General features: G+C 38.8%; 1 protein-coding gene across 6 annotated transcripts in view; it reads left to right on the forward strand.

Annotated features, from left to right (window-relative positions):
• sema4ba (sema domain, immunoglobulin domain (Ig), transmembrane domain (TM) and short cytoplasmic domain, (semaphorin) 4Ba) overlaps nucleotides 1–16,394 on the forward strand; it is a 72,009-nt gene that overhangs the window by 49,994 nt on the left and 5,621 nt on the right. For all 6 annotated transcript variants that reach the window (XM_061773275.1, XM_061773271.1, XM_061773274.1 and 3 more), the window contains 12 exons: nucleotides 232–392; nucleotides 2,783–2,845; nucleotides 3,755–3,853; nucleotides 5,495–5,606; nucleotides 5,732–5,848; nucleotides 6,721–6,878; nucleotides 8,760–8,941; nucleotides 11,192–11,342; nucleotides 13,428–13,638; nucleotides 14,691–14,806; nucleotides 15,911–16,068; nucleotides 16,203–16,294. In XM_061773275.1, the coding sequence (XP_061629259.1) occupies nucleotides 232–392; nucleotides 2,783–2,845; nucleotides 3,755–3,853; nucleotides 5,495–5,606; nucleotides 5,732–5,848; nucleotides 6,721–6,878; nucleotides 8,760–8,941; nucleotides 11,192–11,342; nucleotides 13,428–13,638; nucleotides 14,691–14,806; nucleotides 15,911–16,068; nucleotides 16,203–16,294 (1,620 nt within the window). The remainder of the gene's footprint in view (nucleotides 1–231; nucleotides 393–2,782; nucleotides 2,846–3,754; nucleotides 3,854–5,494; nucleotides 5,607–5,731; nucleotides 5,849–6,720; nucleotides 6,879–8,759; nucleotides 8,942–11,191; nucleotides 11,343–13,427; nucleotides 13,639–14,690; nucleotides 14,807–15,910; nucleotides 16,069–16,202; nucleotides 16,295–16,394) is intronic.

Genomic DNA, 16,394 nt, shown 5'->3' on the forward strand with positions numbered 1-16,394 from the left:
CCAGTTAATGGTAGTAATGGTGGTCGCGTTCTGCCATCCGGAAGTACCCTGGCGGGACAAAAGTATTGTGTGGGGACAACTTGCCCTTCCAGTTAACCCCCTCCAAAATATTGAGTCGATTCCCCTTGGCAGCAATAAGAGCATGCTCCCATTCTGGGAAGATGTTCTACAAGATGTCATACTGTGTCTCTTGGGATTTTTGTAGATTCACTAACTGTTGATCCTCCACAGATGCAAAGGAGAGAACATGCAGAAGTTTCTCGGTGGGCGGGGTCTTCAACTTCACGTCACTCCTGCTCAGCAAAGAGGACAACATGCTGTACGTTGGCGCTCGCGAGATTCTCTTCGCTCTCAACCTCTCGGACGTCAGCGCACTCGAGCTGCAAAAAAATGTAAGGAGGTTGAAAAACGCAGCATGGTAGTCATGAAACGCAGCATGGTAGTCATGAAATATTCAGTTGGATGAGTTTCCATGAGAATGAGTGGGAATTAACAAACTGACAAAAACATACATACTGCAATAATGATATTTTTTGCAAACTTTTTCCCCACATTTTTTTGGTTTGTTTAAACTTGTTAAACTTTGATACAGTGCAATTGTACATGGCCAATTCCTACTTTATATATAATTTTAAAAAAATAATAATAAGAAGAATATAATAATTATTAAGAATAATAATATAATAATTATTATTATTAATAATATAATAATAATAATATAATATAATTATTATTAAAATATAATGAGTCGGTCGGTGGACGACTGGTAAGCACATCTGCCTCACAGTTCTGGGGACCGGGGTTCAAATCCCGGCCCAGCCTGTGTGGAGTTTGCATGTTCTTCCCGTTCCTGCGTGGGATTTCTACAGCCACTCTGGTTTCCTCCCACATCCCAAAAACATGGATGGTAGGTTAATTGAAGACTGTAAATTGCCCGTAGGTGTGAATGTGAGTGCGAATGGTTGTTTTTTTCTATGTGCCCTGCGACTGGCTGGCGACCCGTTCAGGGTGTACCCCGCCTTCTGCCCGAAGATCGCTGGGATAGGCTCCAGCACTCCGCGAACCTTGTGAGGATAAGCGGCTCAGATAATGGGTGGATGGATGGATGGATTATATGACTATGTTTATATAGCACCTTTAATAATACATGTTCTCAAAGTGCTTTGACAGACAGTAGAATATAGTACAGAAGCATAAAACACAATAACATATCAAACGTTGTGATCATATCACATATAACAAATGCATGCACACACAACAAAAACAAAACAAGAAAAACCAACAATGATAAAGAAGGCCCAACAATGCAAGAACCCAACAAACCCAACTGAGACCAAGACGTTTGATATGGGATGATAAAAATAGTTCAAATATAGTTAAATAAATGTTATAAAAACAATCAAAGACCAAAAGATGAAATAACGTCCATAGAGAATATGAATACAAAATAAATAATACGAAAATCTAATCAATAGATACATACATACACTAAATAAAAAGGGGGAGAATAGGACATCATATAAGAGCCAGTCTGTAAAACTGCATTTTGGATCTTTGCTAATGTACAGTGGACCCCTGCTATTCGTTGGGGATATGGACCGAGCCTGAAAGCAATGAGCACATTTCTGTGAATAATTGATGCTTCCCCAAAAGTAATTATAATTGCTTATATTAATAGTTTGACTGCACAGCAAAGCGCTGGAGTTACAGTACATGGATGGTGCCTGTGCTGGTCAACAAACTCTGTTGCTTCATAGGCGACTAGGTCCAAGCGACGTAGCATTTAGCATTACACTGGCAAGCGCTACAGCGTTTACTGACCCAAAATCGCCAAATCTACGCAGTGACAACACGAACTGGCGGAGCTGAGCTGTTGTTACAGATTCCGCTGGTTTTGTTTCCATCTTTGCTCCTAGTATGGCAAAACTAACATGTGCCAAAGTAGACATGGTTGTCACTATCCTCCGTTCCTCGCCATCCTCTCCCGCTGACTGTCAATCAATAACACGGCTGCTGACTCGTTATTGGATGCGGAAGCCAGGGGCTGGGAGCGAAGCGAGTGAGCGTTTGTGGCGGCAGAACTTCCACCTAAGCACAGAACAACCTTCTGTCTTATGCCAGGTACTTTTGACGAGTTAGATGTTTTTTGTTTTTTTTGGGGTGGATACAGCCGGCAGTAACCATTAGTTGTTTCAATTAAAGAGACACTACAATACAATAAAACTCATGCATACCCTAAATTTGTTTTTTCTTTTTTCGCCACGTTACAGTAAATCATGAATAGGCAATTTTTCTGTGAATAACAGAACTCCCACTCCCCCCACCCAAAACAAAATAATTAAAAAAAATTGCAATAGGTGAATTTGCAAATGACAAACCACAAATATGTGTGGGTCCTCTTTATTCTGATTTAAATTAATTGAGATTGTGAATTTTGGGTTTTCATTAGCTATAGGCTTTACTCACCAACAATTATAAAAAACATAATAATAAAATGTCATTTTATGTGCAGTGAATCCATATGATGTCTAGTACGAGTTTCAGTTGAAGTACTGACATAAATACATTTTCCATATTGTTATTTTTTTTTAGATGCTTCTTTACAGTGTATACTGTACCCCAGTAACCAAGAGTATAGTGCCTTTACCGAACTTTTATGAATAGAATGACATTCCCATTAATTTTCCCAGGTTTCCATTTATTCCCATGCATTATGCATGATAATACAATCACCCGAAGTCTTTGAATCAAAGCCACATTTTCTTTCTGACCTGTCCTTCAGCTCACATGGAAAACCCCGGACAAGAAACGAGGCGAGTGCAGTTTCAAAGGAAAAGACCTGCAAGTGAGTTGCTGAACTCAAACACTTGAGATAATGTTTGCAAGACGATGATACCTGCCGTGGAGAACTTTGCGATTGGGACAAAGCCATGGAAATTTCCTGGCAAGTTGTAACTTTCCATTGGACCGCAGTATATTTGTATCCATCATCTGCACCATATTAAGTAAACATAATGGCCTTAGGCTTTGTTATACTGTTGGTATTGTTAACATGTAAATACCAGAAGGTTTTGCTTTACTCTACTATCATTGGAGTGAGGCTGAATGTTGTGGTTTGGAATGGTATGTACTCAAATTCAACAGAATGTATCATTAATGACATATTTTGCAATTATGGAGACTGTGAAGGCATTTAATGTGGTTTTATTGACAGGAGATCAACTTCCTGTAACTGTTCATGACGAAGCAATATCACACGAGAGGGAGTGTACTGTACTGTATATCATCACGGCTGTGATTCGATTGTAGGCACGAGGCCGCAGGCCTGACGAACCCAGGAATGGCAAAAGTGATGCCATTTGTCCTTTTGTTGCAGATATCTTTATTTCACTTGTGACTAGGCAAGACTGAATTGCATACATCTCCTTCTGTCATTTCGACTTGTCACCTATAACGTTACGGATAGTAATTCCAACGATTCCATATTTAATTACGACTAGTCAAAAGGACGATGTTGATATCCACAATGTTAACTCTGGAGAGTCAAACTTAACTTTTAAATGTTGAATTTACTTGATGTTTGAATATCTCCAGGCTTTTCTCCTTGCTTTGAATAAAATGTTATTCCTGGATATATTTCCATCTTCGCAAGCCAATGTTTTTAACAACCCACAGTAATGTTAGATAACAGTCACTATTGTATAATGTAGAGTATTTTAACTAATTCATTCTTCTTTTGTGTGTCCCCTTACAGACGGATTGCTTCAACTACATCAAGATCTTATTGCGAGTGAACAGCACTCATCTGTATGTGTGTGGAACGTACGCCTTCAGCCCCATCTGTGCTTACATTGTAAGTGTTGAGCCGCTGCTGCTGTGCTGTTGCCGTAAAAGTAGAGTACAGAAAGAACGCAGGTTGTTTTGGAAATGTTTGTTTGTCCGCGTGAGCTGAAGAAAACAAAAAAAGTACAGGATTTAGGACGAGTCCTTAAGATTTTTTATTTTCCAGTGAGACACAAGTTAACAGAGTGCGTTGAGCAAAGCCTCCCTCTCATTTTTGACTCACTTCATAACAGTCCTTTTATTATACCTTGACTTTAGAGGGGAAAGCCCCTCCCTGATTAAAGTGCCAAGATAAAGAAACCGCTTGTACTGAAAAAACAAATGAGAAAACCCACTAAGCACCTTGCTATCTTGATACAAGGAACGGTTTTGCAGAGCAATCTCTTGCATCTGCTCCAGATCTTCGGCATGCTGATAGGACACTTTGTTGAGATGGGTTATTACACCTAACACCTCGCCTTCATCACACGGTTCTCTTTTTTTTTTGTTTTTTAAACAATTTTTCCATTACAAGGTACAAAAAAGAACAAGAACAAGAACAAAAACATATTCAATGTTTACTTTTGGTGGCACCATTTAATCTAATAAAACAATCAGATCCAGCTGCTTCTTAGATAGGTGCTTTCATTTGTCACTGTTTCTGCTGGTAAATGAATCCAAATACACCCACGACATAATTTATTTGGTAAACAATATAAGGATGCTTAAAATCATAAAAATGCTCACTTATGAATGGCATTGTCAGAGAAGTATATATATATATATATATATATATATATATATTTTTTTTTTATGATATGCAGTTCAGTTCTAATAATTGAAACACATTTATGTGTTAAGTTATAGTATGATGTACTACAGTTCTATACCACTGTAATCTAAAACCACAATAATAAATACAGTATATTGTTAAATGGTTAAAAGCCTCTGACAAGATGTTGTCGATTTGATTTTTTTTTAAATTTTATTTCTTGCTTTTTTTATTATATATATCTTCTATTTTAATGTTGTTTTAAAAAAAATATATATTTATTAATTTTTGTTCATTAAAAAAAAGTTTTTGATTGATTGACTGACTGATTGGTTCAATATGTTTGTAAAGCTTTTGTATTGCAAGTGTATCTAAGGTTTGTGGACGCACAGTTTATTTTACAATTTTTATTTACAATAACTGTGGTTCTCTAACATTTTACTCCAAGCACCACCTAAAAAAGCCACTGAGCGCTCCAAGTACCACCATCATGACCAACAAAAAAAATATTGAAGCATAGTAAACCCAAGTGTTAATCAAAAACAAGATTGAGGTTTTGTTCCTAAAAAGTACATTTTATATTGTTTTGTTGTACACCACTAATCTTATGCACAGTTTGAGCATTAAACATGTGCTTAAATATAGGAAATAAAACATTCTTAAATAATGATTCAACTGAAATTTATTGCACATAAAAACTTGGATAAAACCTACTTAAATAAATGTTTGAAAAAAAACAGTTCTTAAATATTACATGCAAATGTACTGAGCTTTATAGTTCAATACAACTAAAGTGTACTTAGGCATTGAGAATCACTGCACTAAGAATCCAACAAGAAATTGAATAAAGATAGTCCAATAAGGAACATTCAACTAACATTGTAATGTGTTTATTTCTAGAACACTGCCAACTTCTCCTTCGTCAGAAGTAACACAAGCGAGATCGTCACCGAGGACGGACGGAGCCGTTGTCCCTTCAACCCTGAGTACAAGTCCAGCGCTATCATGGCTGGTAAGTGAAATAAGACCTGGCTTTTATTATTGAAATGTTTGGATTCATTGGAAACTCACGCGTAGATGTGTCAAGCCACAACACAGATGTGATTGTGCTACGCTGTTTCTCTTGTTGTGCCGCAGATGGCGAGCTGTATGCTGGCACAGTCAGCAATTTCCAGGGAAATGAGCCCATCATTTACAAGAGTCTCAGCCAAGGAACCGCTCTCAAAACGGAAAACTCCCTCAACTGGCTTCAAGGTGGTTGCACAAACTGTTTTAATTGTTTACATTCCATTTTATTTTTTTTTACTGTATTTTGTCATACAGCGCCATACTGTAGAGACTCAACTACTGACTTCACAACAAGCAACAGACTGGCAAATAGTGAACCTTTTTTTTTTTTAAATAAAAGAGGCATCAAGCTGTTTAATACCAATCCCAGCTGAAATTTACTATCACATTGAACATAAAGCAAAGACAATTTCACATTATGTATTTAAAAACGCCATATAGCTTTGCCTTAGGAATGTCTGCTTAGCTTAATGGTAATACACAATTCAAATGCCGTAGACGGACAAACAAAACTAGCATCGATGTCGCGGTAGTTGTAACCCTTTAAGCAACGGATATTTGAACCCAAACGGTGGAGCAACACATGCAGACAGACCAAATGTAAAATATTCACAGTCATATATTCTCATCCTCTGTGAAAAATGACTTGTAATACTGCAGCTTACAGAGGAGTTGTGACCATCTCAATTTTCAATTATCTGTATGCTGTTCCCTCCAGCTGGTCAAAATGTGCCGACCAGAGGCCGGAACAGATTGATGGAACTTCTATTAATTTCAGTGAAAGATGATTTGAAATACTAGTATTTTGTGTTTCAAGTGTGGTCACGGAACAAATTACACTTCAATTGTGTTATACATTCTTCCTTTATCACTTCAGTAGTTTTTGTGTAATCCTGCTAATTAGCAAACAAACAGCCATGAAAATATAACCTCGGCAAAGGTAAAGATGCATGAATCTTACTGCAAAGACATAAATCCTCATGAATTGTGCATGTGAAAGTATACAATTATCAACCTCCCTTTCTCAAACTATCATTCATTTTTGTTGCTCCTCTCAGATCCGGCCTTCGTCGGCTCCGCCTACATCCAGGAGAGCCTGCCCGAGGGCAACCTGGTGGGCGACGACGATAAGATTTACTTCTTCTTCAGTGAGGCGGGAAAGGAGTTTGATTTCTTTGACAACACGATCGTGTCGCGCATCGCTCGCGTGTGCAAGGTGAGTCACGCTCGAAGGCAAACAGTCAAAATAAAGGAGCTGTTCTTTTGGCTTTCCGTGAGATCTCACTACTCACATAGGTCGGACAGGGTGTGTTTAGGATAATTACAGGGTTCACGCTATACATCATAAACTGAACATATACTGTATGCTGCAGGAATGTGACTATGACAGATAAAACATAATGCAGGCTACAACTGGGTGGAAGCAGTTGAAATTCAATTCAGTTTTTTAAATTTACTTATTTATTTTATTATTATTTGCCATCCTTTATTGAGCCAAGGCACATATTTTACATTAGGGGGGGAAAAAACAGAACAAAAATGTCATAAAAAGGTGGATACAAAAGTTAATTGTACCTTCTGCTATCTTGTGGGAGAGTATTTAAGTGTTCTGTCTGTCACTATATGTCACTGGCATAGATAGTTGCGCACAAAAAAAAAAGTAAGAAATAAATAATTGTCAGCTGTTTTGAAATTTGACACGCTCATCGATATGTGAGTAGCTCGTTTAAACTTACCTGTCCATCTGCTAATTCCACGTCGGTCCTGAATCCTCTCAGCTGCCTGTGGCCCCTCCCACTCTGAAAGGCAGCTTCTTTGTTCACCCTCGTTTTGTCTCGGTATCTCTCCAATTCCTTCTTTTTCACTTTTTTTGCTCATCGGCGGTGGATATTCTGTCATAGTTTTAGCAAAGTTCCTGAAGCCCGAGGAAACAAGTCAGCGCGAGGCTGCGGGGGGGTGCCCGTGAGTGCACGGCATATGATTGACACCTTCTTTCTCTAATTGGTTGTTTTTCCACAGGCGTGGTGCTTTCCTAAAAATCCAAATTAGAGCTACAAGATGGCGCCTGAGAGAGCTGATTTTTTTTTCACAGATTGTTTTACTCGTGCGTGACTGTCAATTTTATCCTGACAGTTGTAACAAATACGACTAGAAGTTATTCTTTTTGAACATTTTAAACTTACAAGCTTTATTACTTCTGCAATGTTTAAACTAACATATTAATACTCCTAATTGTCATACATACAGTATGTAAAGAGAAGTTAAAACGCAGGAAAGGGAATTTTTGGAATATGTGTTCAGAAAGCACATAAGCGTAATGTATCACGACCTTACTACCAACACTCGCAGGTGTTTATTTTTTCAAAATGTCGGATGAAATGGGTCATTTTGTGCACAAAGCCAAAAGAGCACAGTACAAACTCTCAGCTATTCATTCACTGCTGTCAACATGAAGCCACAACATGAAGCCACCTATTAATTAGAGGAAATGGCACCACTCTGGGAGAGGAAGTGACACTTGACCTATTGGAAGTTTTATTTAGCCAATCCCGACAGATTATAAGCATTTTACAGCATTTTCCCTTGACCTCCTGACAGGACAGTTTGATCGCTGAATATGTCGCTCTCATTTTAGAAATTGGTTAAGATGTTAAAAATCGGTTTTGTGTGCATATTGTATTAAATGGTACCCGAATAAACATTAAAAAAGTGGTCTAGATGTGGCTGGAATTCGCATGTCTGGGAGCCAGAGCACAGAATCACAGCATTGATATCAAGTGAAAAGGTTATTGTTGTGTAGCTTTGGCTCTGACTTTTTGATTTAAAAGTAATTGCCATCCTCAGAGAGTATTGTTAATCCAAGCCAAGTTGTGATGTGTTTTATATATACGAAGTCCAAGTTTTCTCCCGTGTGTTGTAGTTGTAATCGGCGCAGTTCTCTTTATGGCTTTGCTGAGAGCTATTTTTTAACTGTCCTATTTGATGCTGTTTCTCAGCCTGTTATGTGTCCTCATGTCACTCTCCGTGTGTTCTTCTTGCACACACTACTGGCCAAGACGTTACACGCGCCAAATCTTAATTGAACCTGTTGTTGCAGGGAGATCTGGGCGGTGAGAGGGTCTTGCAGAAGAAGTGGACCACCTTTCTCAAGGCGCAACTTTTGTGCTCGCTGCCAGATGACGGCTTCCCCTTCAACATCATCCAGGACATGTTTGTGCTGACGCCCAGCCCGGAAGACTGGAAGAACACTGTATTTTACGGAGTCTTCACTTCCCAGTGGTGAGAAAAAATGCATTTACAAGCACAGTTTTTTAATGAACCAACAGGGTGAAGCAATACATGAAGACAGATAATAAAACAATACTCAAAGGCATATATCTATGCTTTATCCTCTGCGGAGAACCTCTAATATTAGTAAAGAAAATGGATGGATGATAGAATGCTACTTTTCATATTAAAAACACATCACAAAGATTATTTTTTTTGAGGAGGCTCGAGGGGATTAATGGCATTTTCGTACATTTCTGTTTTTGAGTTACAAGTGTGGTCACAATGAATTAAACTTGTTTCTCAAGGCACCATTTTATTGCTCAGGTGAAAAAAAAATAAATAAATCACAGATGCATTGCAATGTTTAATTTTGAATCCATGAAATATAAAAGCGGCGAACATATGTGCTTAGTGTGTATAGCTATGGATTTTCCTGCATGCAAGACCACCATAAAATTGACTTAAAATTGAATGGTGTATGTATTACAGATGAAATTGTAACTAACTTCCTCACTAGGTAGCACAACTGCACATATTGTCGTTCTGAAAATATCAGATGAAGACTACTCTGTTAGTCTATAGCCATGTTTTCGTAGTTGATAATAAAGGTCATTTTGGCGGGGTTGTCAATGTGTTCATTGCTTTTTTATTTATGTTTATAATGTGATTTATTGTTATGATTACGACAAAACAACCAACGAGTGTTAAAGGAGCGACTCAATCTTGATTCCAGGAAAGTACACATCAATAGGTACTGTGGGTACGGAAAGTATTTAGACCCCCTTAAATTTTTCACTTTTTTTTTTTTTTTTTTTTTATATTGCAGCCATTTGCTAAAATCATTTAAGTTCATTTTTTTCCACATTCATGAAAAAAAAGGAATTGTTGAAATTTTTTCAGATTTATTAAAAAAGAAAAAGTGAAATATCACACATCCATAAGTATTCAGACCCTTTGCTCAGTATTTAGTAGAAGCACCCTTTTGAGCTAATACAGCCATGAGTCCAAAAAATGTTTTTCACTCCTGGATTTGGGGATCCTCAGCCATTGCTCCTTGAAGATCCTCTCCAGTTCTGTCAGGTTGGATGGTGAACATTGGTGGGCAGCCATTTTCAGGTCTTTCCAGAGATGCTCAATTGGGTTTAAGTCAGGGCTCTTGCTGGGCCATTCAAAAACAGTCACGGAGTTGTTCTGAAGCCACTCCTTCGTTATTTTAGCTGTGTGGTTCGCGTCATTGTCTTGTTGGAAGGTGAACCTTCGGCCCAGTCTGAAGTCCTGAGCACTCTGGAGAAGGTTTTCGTCCAGGATATCTTTTCTTCGATTGCAGTGATGGTTGACTTTCTAGAACTTTCTCCCATCTCCCGACTGCATCTCTGGAGCTCAGCCACAATGATTTTTGGGTTCTTCTTTATTATTATGAATTATTATTAGGATTATGGAGGCCACTGTGCTCTTAGGAACCTTAAGTGCAGCAGAAATCTTTTTGTAACCTTGGCCAGATCTGTGCCTTGCCACAATTCTGTCTCTGAGCTCTTCAGGCAGTTCCTTTGACCTCATGATTCCATGAGTCCTCTGACCTGCACTGTGAGCTGTAAGCTCTACTATAGACAAGTGTTTGGCTTTCCTAATCAAGTCCAATCAGTATAATCAGAGACAGCTGGACTCCAATGAAGGTGTAGAACCGTTTTAAGGAAGAAATGGACAGCACCCGAGTTAAATGAGTGTCACAGCAAAGGGTCTGAATACTTATGGCTGTGTGATATTTCAGTTTTTCTTTTTTAATAAATCAGAAAAAATTTCAACAATTCCTTTTTTTTCATGAATGTGGAAAAAAATTAACTTAAATGATTTTAGCAAATGGCTGCAATATAAAAAATAGAGTGAAAAATTTAAGGGGGTCTGAATACTTTCTGTACCCACAGTACCTATTGATGTGTACTTTCCTGGAATCAAGATTGAGTTGCTCCTTTAACACTCGTTGGTTGTTTTGTCGTAATCATAACAATAAATCACATCAATCGCTACTGACAAGTTGGAAAAATTGCCAACAACAAAAACAAACATTGAGTAAAATAAGGAAGGAGTGGAGCAAGGAGGAACACCAGGAAAATTTCCGAACTTGAGGTGAAAAAAAAAATTAAATCTGTCATTGGGGAAACATAAAAATATAGGAAGTTACAAACAAATGGGCAAATCCATGACAAATCTGTTTGATATTGATAATGAGTAATTAATCGAGCTTGTTTATGTCATTCACAGGTACAACGGTGCCTCGGGAACCTCTGCTGTGTGCTCCTTCACAATGGAGCAGGTGGAAAAAGCCTTCAGCGGTCGATACCGCGAGGTGAACAGAGAAACCCAGCAGTGGTACACTTACAACCATCCCGTCCCAGAACCCCGGCCTGGAGCGGTGAGTCCCTCTGTTGGAGAACAGTAGACCTGCAGTCATGTCAATTGCAGAATTGCAGTAAATATGAATAAAACACACCTATACTGTGTTATTTTATATTACTTTTACAAAAGGCAAAATGTGATGAACAAGAAACTAATCTAAATCACCACATTTCAAATATTTTTTTTTCTAAAATGTCTAGTCAATTTGAGTCATGCCTGTGTGAGCAAATTCATATTCTGTGTACAGCACTTTATTCCAGCTGTGGTTGTTTTGAAAGTTGAGTCGAGTAATTGCGCAATGACATCATCACACAACAGCAACGTCATTTAGTGGGTTTTAGCAACAAAATAGACCCACCTTTGGCAGCATCCCCATGAAAATATGTTTTAAGCACTGTACACTTGTCATAACATTATGTAACATGCCAGGTTCCATGAGAAGGTTTGTGTCTGCTATAAAAAGATATTGGCAGGCGTCTGTCAAATGGGCGCAGTCACTTCCTTGCTTTGTTGTCGTCAACACGTTCCCAGGACCAATTATTATCATTTTTATTTCCTGGTAAGAGCTCAAACAGGGGATGAAGACAGAGAGTGGTGCAGCACGCCTCCACTTCATTACCCGTGTTGTGTCCGTGTATTGGTTTTTCCACACGCTACTGAAGTTCCGGATTGTTAAAAGAATACGTTGTTAAATTGTCAATACGTCTTGTTTCTTCAAACTTCAATTATCCAATCCAACAAACAAAAGTCAATGGCACCAGCACTAGTTTTGCATGGGGAGAGAAGAGTTGCAAATGTTTCTTGGCTTCAACCCACATACAGTGGTGCCTTGAGGTACAAGTGACTCAACCTGCGAGTTTTTCCAGATTATTTTTTTTATTTTTTATTTTTATTTTTTGCTTTAACTTGCGATACGAACATTCTATGGTGGCAGTGAACTCAACTTGACTCATGTCACAACAAGCAGCAATTTGGGAGATCAATGAACAGTTCTTCAAAAATAAGAGGCTTCAAGCTATTTATTGCCACTCCCACTTAAAGTTTACTGTCAAACTAATCATAAAACAAAGAGAATTGAACCTGGTGTGTTTAAACCAACCACATAGCTTAGACTTTCAGTCCGCTAGCTTGATGCTAATGCTAATTAGCATCTATGTTGCAGTGCTATAAACCTTTAAGCAACTCATTAAACACAAGCATTCATCAACACGTAGAAAAACAATGTCACTCTCCTTTAAAACCTCATGCTGTTTCAATAAATATCCATCATGATACAAAGAACCACAGTGGCAGTGTAAAAAAAAAAAAAAAAAAAACTCCACTTTTGCGCAGTAAAGCCGTTCCACCATAAAAGGGATACATATTCTCTATCTTGCTTGACCTAGCAGAAGAACAGGACAGGTTATTAAAAAAAAAAAAAACTAATCACAGTCATTCATTCTTTATCCTCTATGAAGAACAACTACTATTAGTGCTGTACTGATGAGCTGTTGAGTTGAGACATCTCAATGAACAGTCTGTTCATCTGTCTGTCTTATACTGCCCCCAGGTGGCCAATGAGGGCACACCAGAGAGCAGTACACTTGCCATTCAATTGATACAGTGTGACAAAACAGTTTGATTATTTTTAATTCCATTTTATTATGTCATTGCTGAATGCTTTTTTTTTTTATGAAGTACAATATTATGGAATGCTATTTTGCATCATTGAAATACATATTACAACAGTTTTTTTGGGTGGGGGGGAGGCTGGAAAGTCTTAGTCATATCCATTCAAGGAACAAATTCAACTCGTATCTCAAGTCATCACTGTGTGTGTTGTTTCTTCAAACTATCATCCAATACACCAGCACCAAAACAAGATTCAACCGTAATCGCATAATTGTTTAGCATTAGTAAAATTTTTCACTGGCCCAACGCACATACTCAGCGCACTCCTTCCAAATATGACACAATTTAAAGGGTAGATTTACTTGCGTAATTTTTTTTGATGTATGATGGTATTTATTTGTGTATGCAGCTGTCCCTTGCTCCAGGACAAATTTCTCCAAAGCCAGACGCCTAAAGAGAAACCTTGACCCTTGTTGTTTTTTCCTCACAGTGTATCACGAACGCGGCCCGGAAGCAAGGCGTCTTGTCATCTCTCCACATGCCGGACAAGGTGTTGAATTTCGTCAAAGACCACTTCCTCATGGACAACGTGCTCCGCAGCCAGCCCCTGCTGCTCAAACGCCACGCTCGCTACACGCAGATCGCCGTCCATCAAGTCGTGGCGGCGCGCAAGGCCTACCACGTGCTCTTCATCGGCACAGGTAGATGCACAAGACACCGTCAAAAACAGCTATAAAAGCATCATGTAATGGCACTTTTCATGCGCAAGAGGTTGTGGGACACACTCAAGAACAGTGATTCTCAAACAGTTTAGGATTTAAGACGTTTATTTTCATGTTCACGAAAAAAAAATGTTAAACTTCACATGCTTCCCTGTAGAAGAAGCAAAAGATGAATACATTGGTGCCTTGAGAGACGAGTGACCCGACTTGCCGTTGTTCGGCTGATTTGTTTGATTTCACAAAATTTGAGATAACGTGTGCTGTTGAGCGGCAGTGAACTCAACTCACTTCACAACAAGCAGCAGTTTAGCAGATAGTAAACAATTCTTCAAGTCCGTAGCTTATTGCTGAGACAAAATAGGAAAGTCCATTGACGAATAGTGTCTATGTGGCGGTGTTATAATGCTTTAATCAGTAGATATTTGAACACAAACTGTGGGGCAACAAATTTAGACAGATAATACTGTATAACAAAACTTAGAGGCATATATTCTTTATCCTCTGCAAAGAATGACTAATATTACTGGAGCTTACTGAGGAGCTGAGACCTGCTCCATGTACTTTATAGCCATATGTCTGAAATATGCTGCCCCCGGGTGATCAAAGCACACAAACCAGAAGGAGCAGCACAATTTCCATTGAATTGAAGCAAAAAAAGTGACAAATTTTAATTTCTTTGTATTATTTTATTTTGTTATTACTGTATGTTTTTATAGTACAATGTTATAGAGTGCTATTTTCTTATTAACACATCGTCACGGAATTAATTGAACTGATATCTCAAAGCACCGCTATAAGGTAAAAAAAATAAAAAATAAATAATAGAGTACATGAGAAAAACAACCCCAAACACAACAGGTTTCTGTCATGGTTTTCAGTTGAGGTCTGCGGTAGACACAGGCATTCTGTACCCGGCACCTATTTTTTACAGAAATGCCGCAAACGTCTACACAAAAATGGATGCCATTAAATTGTAGAAGCTAACCACATTTTATGGCTTCCTTTCAAGTTGAACTCCGTCTTCTTTCTAGATGATGGACGACTCCATAAAGCCGTGAGTGTGAAGAACAAGATGCACATCATTGAGGAGCTGGCGCTCTTCCGTGACTCCCAGCCAGTGCAGCACATCCAGCTGGACTCAGAAACGGTAACGCTTGCGCTCGCTGTTGCAGAGCTTTCTCGTGGTGGAGCGCAATAACAAGCGTACCGAATGCATTTATCGGCAATTTAGGTGTTCTAGTTCTATGAGGCATGAGAGATGACAACCTCAAGGAGAACTTGTGTTAAATGAGCTAAATACGTGCGGCAGTCCCTCGGGGGGGAACTGCAAACAGCTGGGGCTTTAACAGCTGGATCTGTGAAACTTCCTGAATGATGGCAAGTTGGATTGAAGACAAAACGTAAATCTTAGAGCACTGCATTTGGATACAACTCAGGCAGGGAAGATGTATATCGTCATCTAGTACAGTGGATTTAAGAAGTCTACACACCCTGGTTCAAATTCCAGGTTTTTGTGATATAAAAACAAGAACAAGATAAATCCTTTCAAAACTTTTTTTCGACCATTAATGAGACCCATTACCTGTACAACTCAATTGAAAAAAAATATATATATAATTTGGTGTGCAAGTGTGCACACCCTCTTATTTCTGGGATATGAGTTTTCATAATTTACCAATCACATTCCAACTCATGTTAAGTGGGAGTCAGCACGCACCTGGCACCATTTAAAGAGCCTCTGATTAACCTCAATTAAAGTTCAACTGTTCGAGTCGGCATTTTCTGACATCATAGGCCAAAACGTTCAACCTTGGTTTCATCGGACCGTAACAAAATCTCCCGAACCCATGTTGCCATAATTCAATAAGAAGCGTTCAGTGCAAACATATCACCATAGCGGCATTAAAGCGTGATGGTGTGGCAGATCATGCTTTGGGGCTGTTTTTCTTTTCTTCAGCTGAAACTGGGGCCTTAGTCAAGGTGGAGGGAATTATAAACAGTTCAAATACCAGTCAGTTTTTTAGCCCAAAAATTAGCTAGCTAATTTAACCAAATAGATTTCTGCTTTTTAGTAGGCTTGTCATTACTTTTTTGCTTTCTCGCAGTAGCCTGACGGTTTTGTGCTAACACTGACTGCTATTTGGAACAGTTTATAAATCCCTCCATCTTGACCAAGGCCCAAGTTCCAGCTGAAGAAAAACACCTACATCCATGTAGCCTGCTAACCGATTATGCTTCGTCACCTTCACAGGGTCTTCTTTATGTTTCCACTTTCTCTGAACTGGTGGAGGTCCCACTAGCTAACTGCACTAATTACCAGAGCTGCGGGGAGTGCATCCTCTCCAGGGACCCGTACTGTGCCTGGAATGGCAGACAGTGTGTTGATGTCAGACAGGCTCCGCTAAGCAAGTACGCACCCTTCTGTTTTAGTTGTTTTGTTTTTTTTTACCCCTCAGTTCACGCCTTTAAGGCTGACATTTCCATGATAAGTATTAATAAGAAGAGTAACAGGAAAGTTGAGTTTTGCTGTTTTGTTTTTCCAGTCAGCTGCAGCAGGATGTGGATAATGCAGACGCTTCAGCTATTTGCAACAAGTCTGTGATGAGCACACGGTTTGCCAAGTCTGCACATGCACGTAAGTGAGCAACAGAGAAAGAGTCACACCCTGTGACAGTTTTTATTACCTCATTGGTTTATAAACATCTGGATTGTCATGTACAATAAAACTCCACCAT

Source organism: Phyllopteryx taeniolatus, chromosome 5 (genome assembly GCF_024500385.1).
Source record: "Phyllopteryx taeniolatus isolate TA_2022b chromosome 5, UOR_Ptae_1.2, whole genome shotgun sequence".
Taxonomy (NCBI): domain Eukaryota; kingdom Metazoa; phylum Chordata; class Actinopteri; order Syngnathiformes; family Syngnathidae; genus Phyllopteryx; species Phyllopteryx taeniolatus.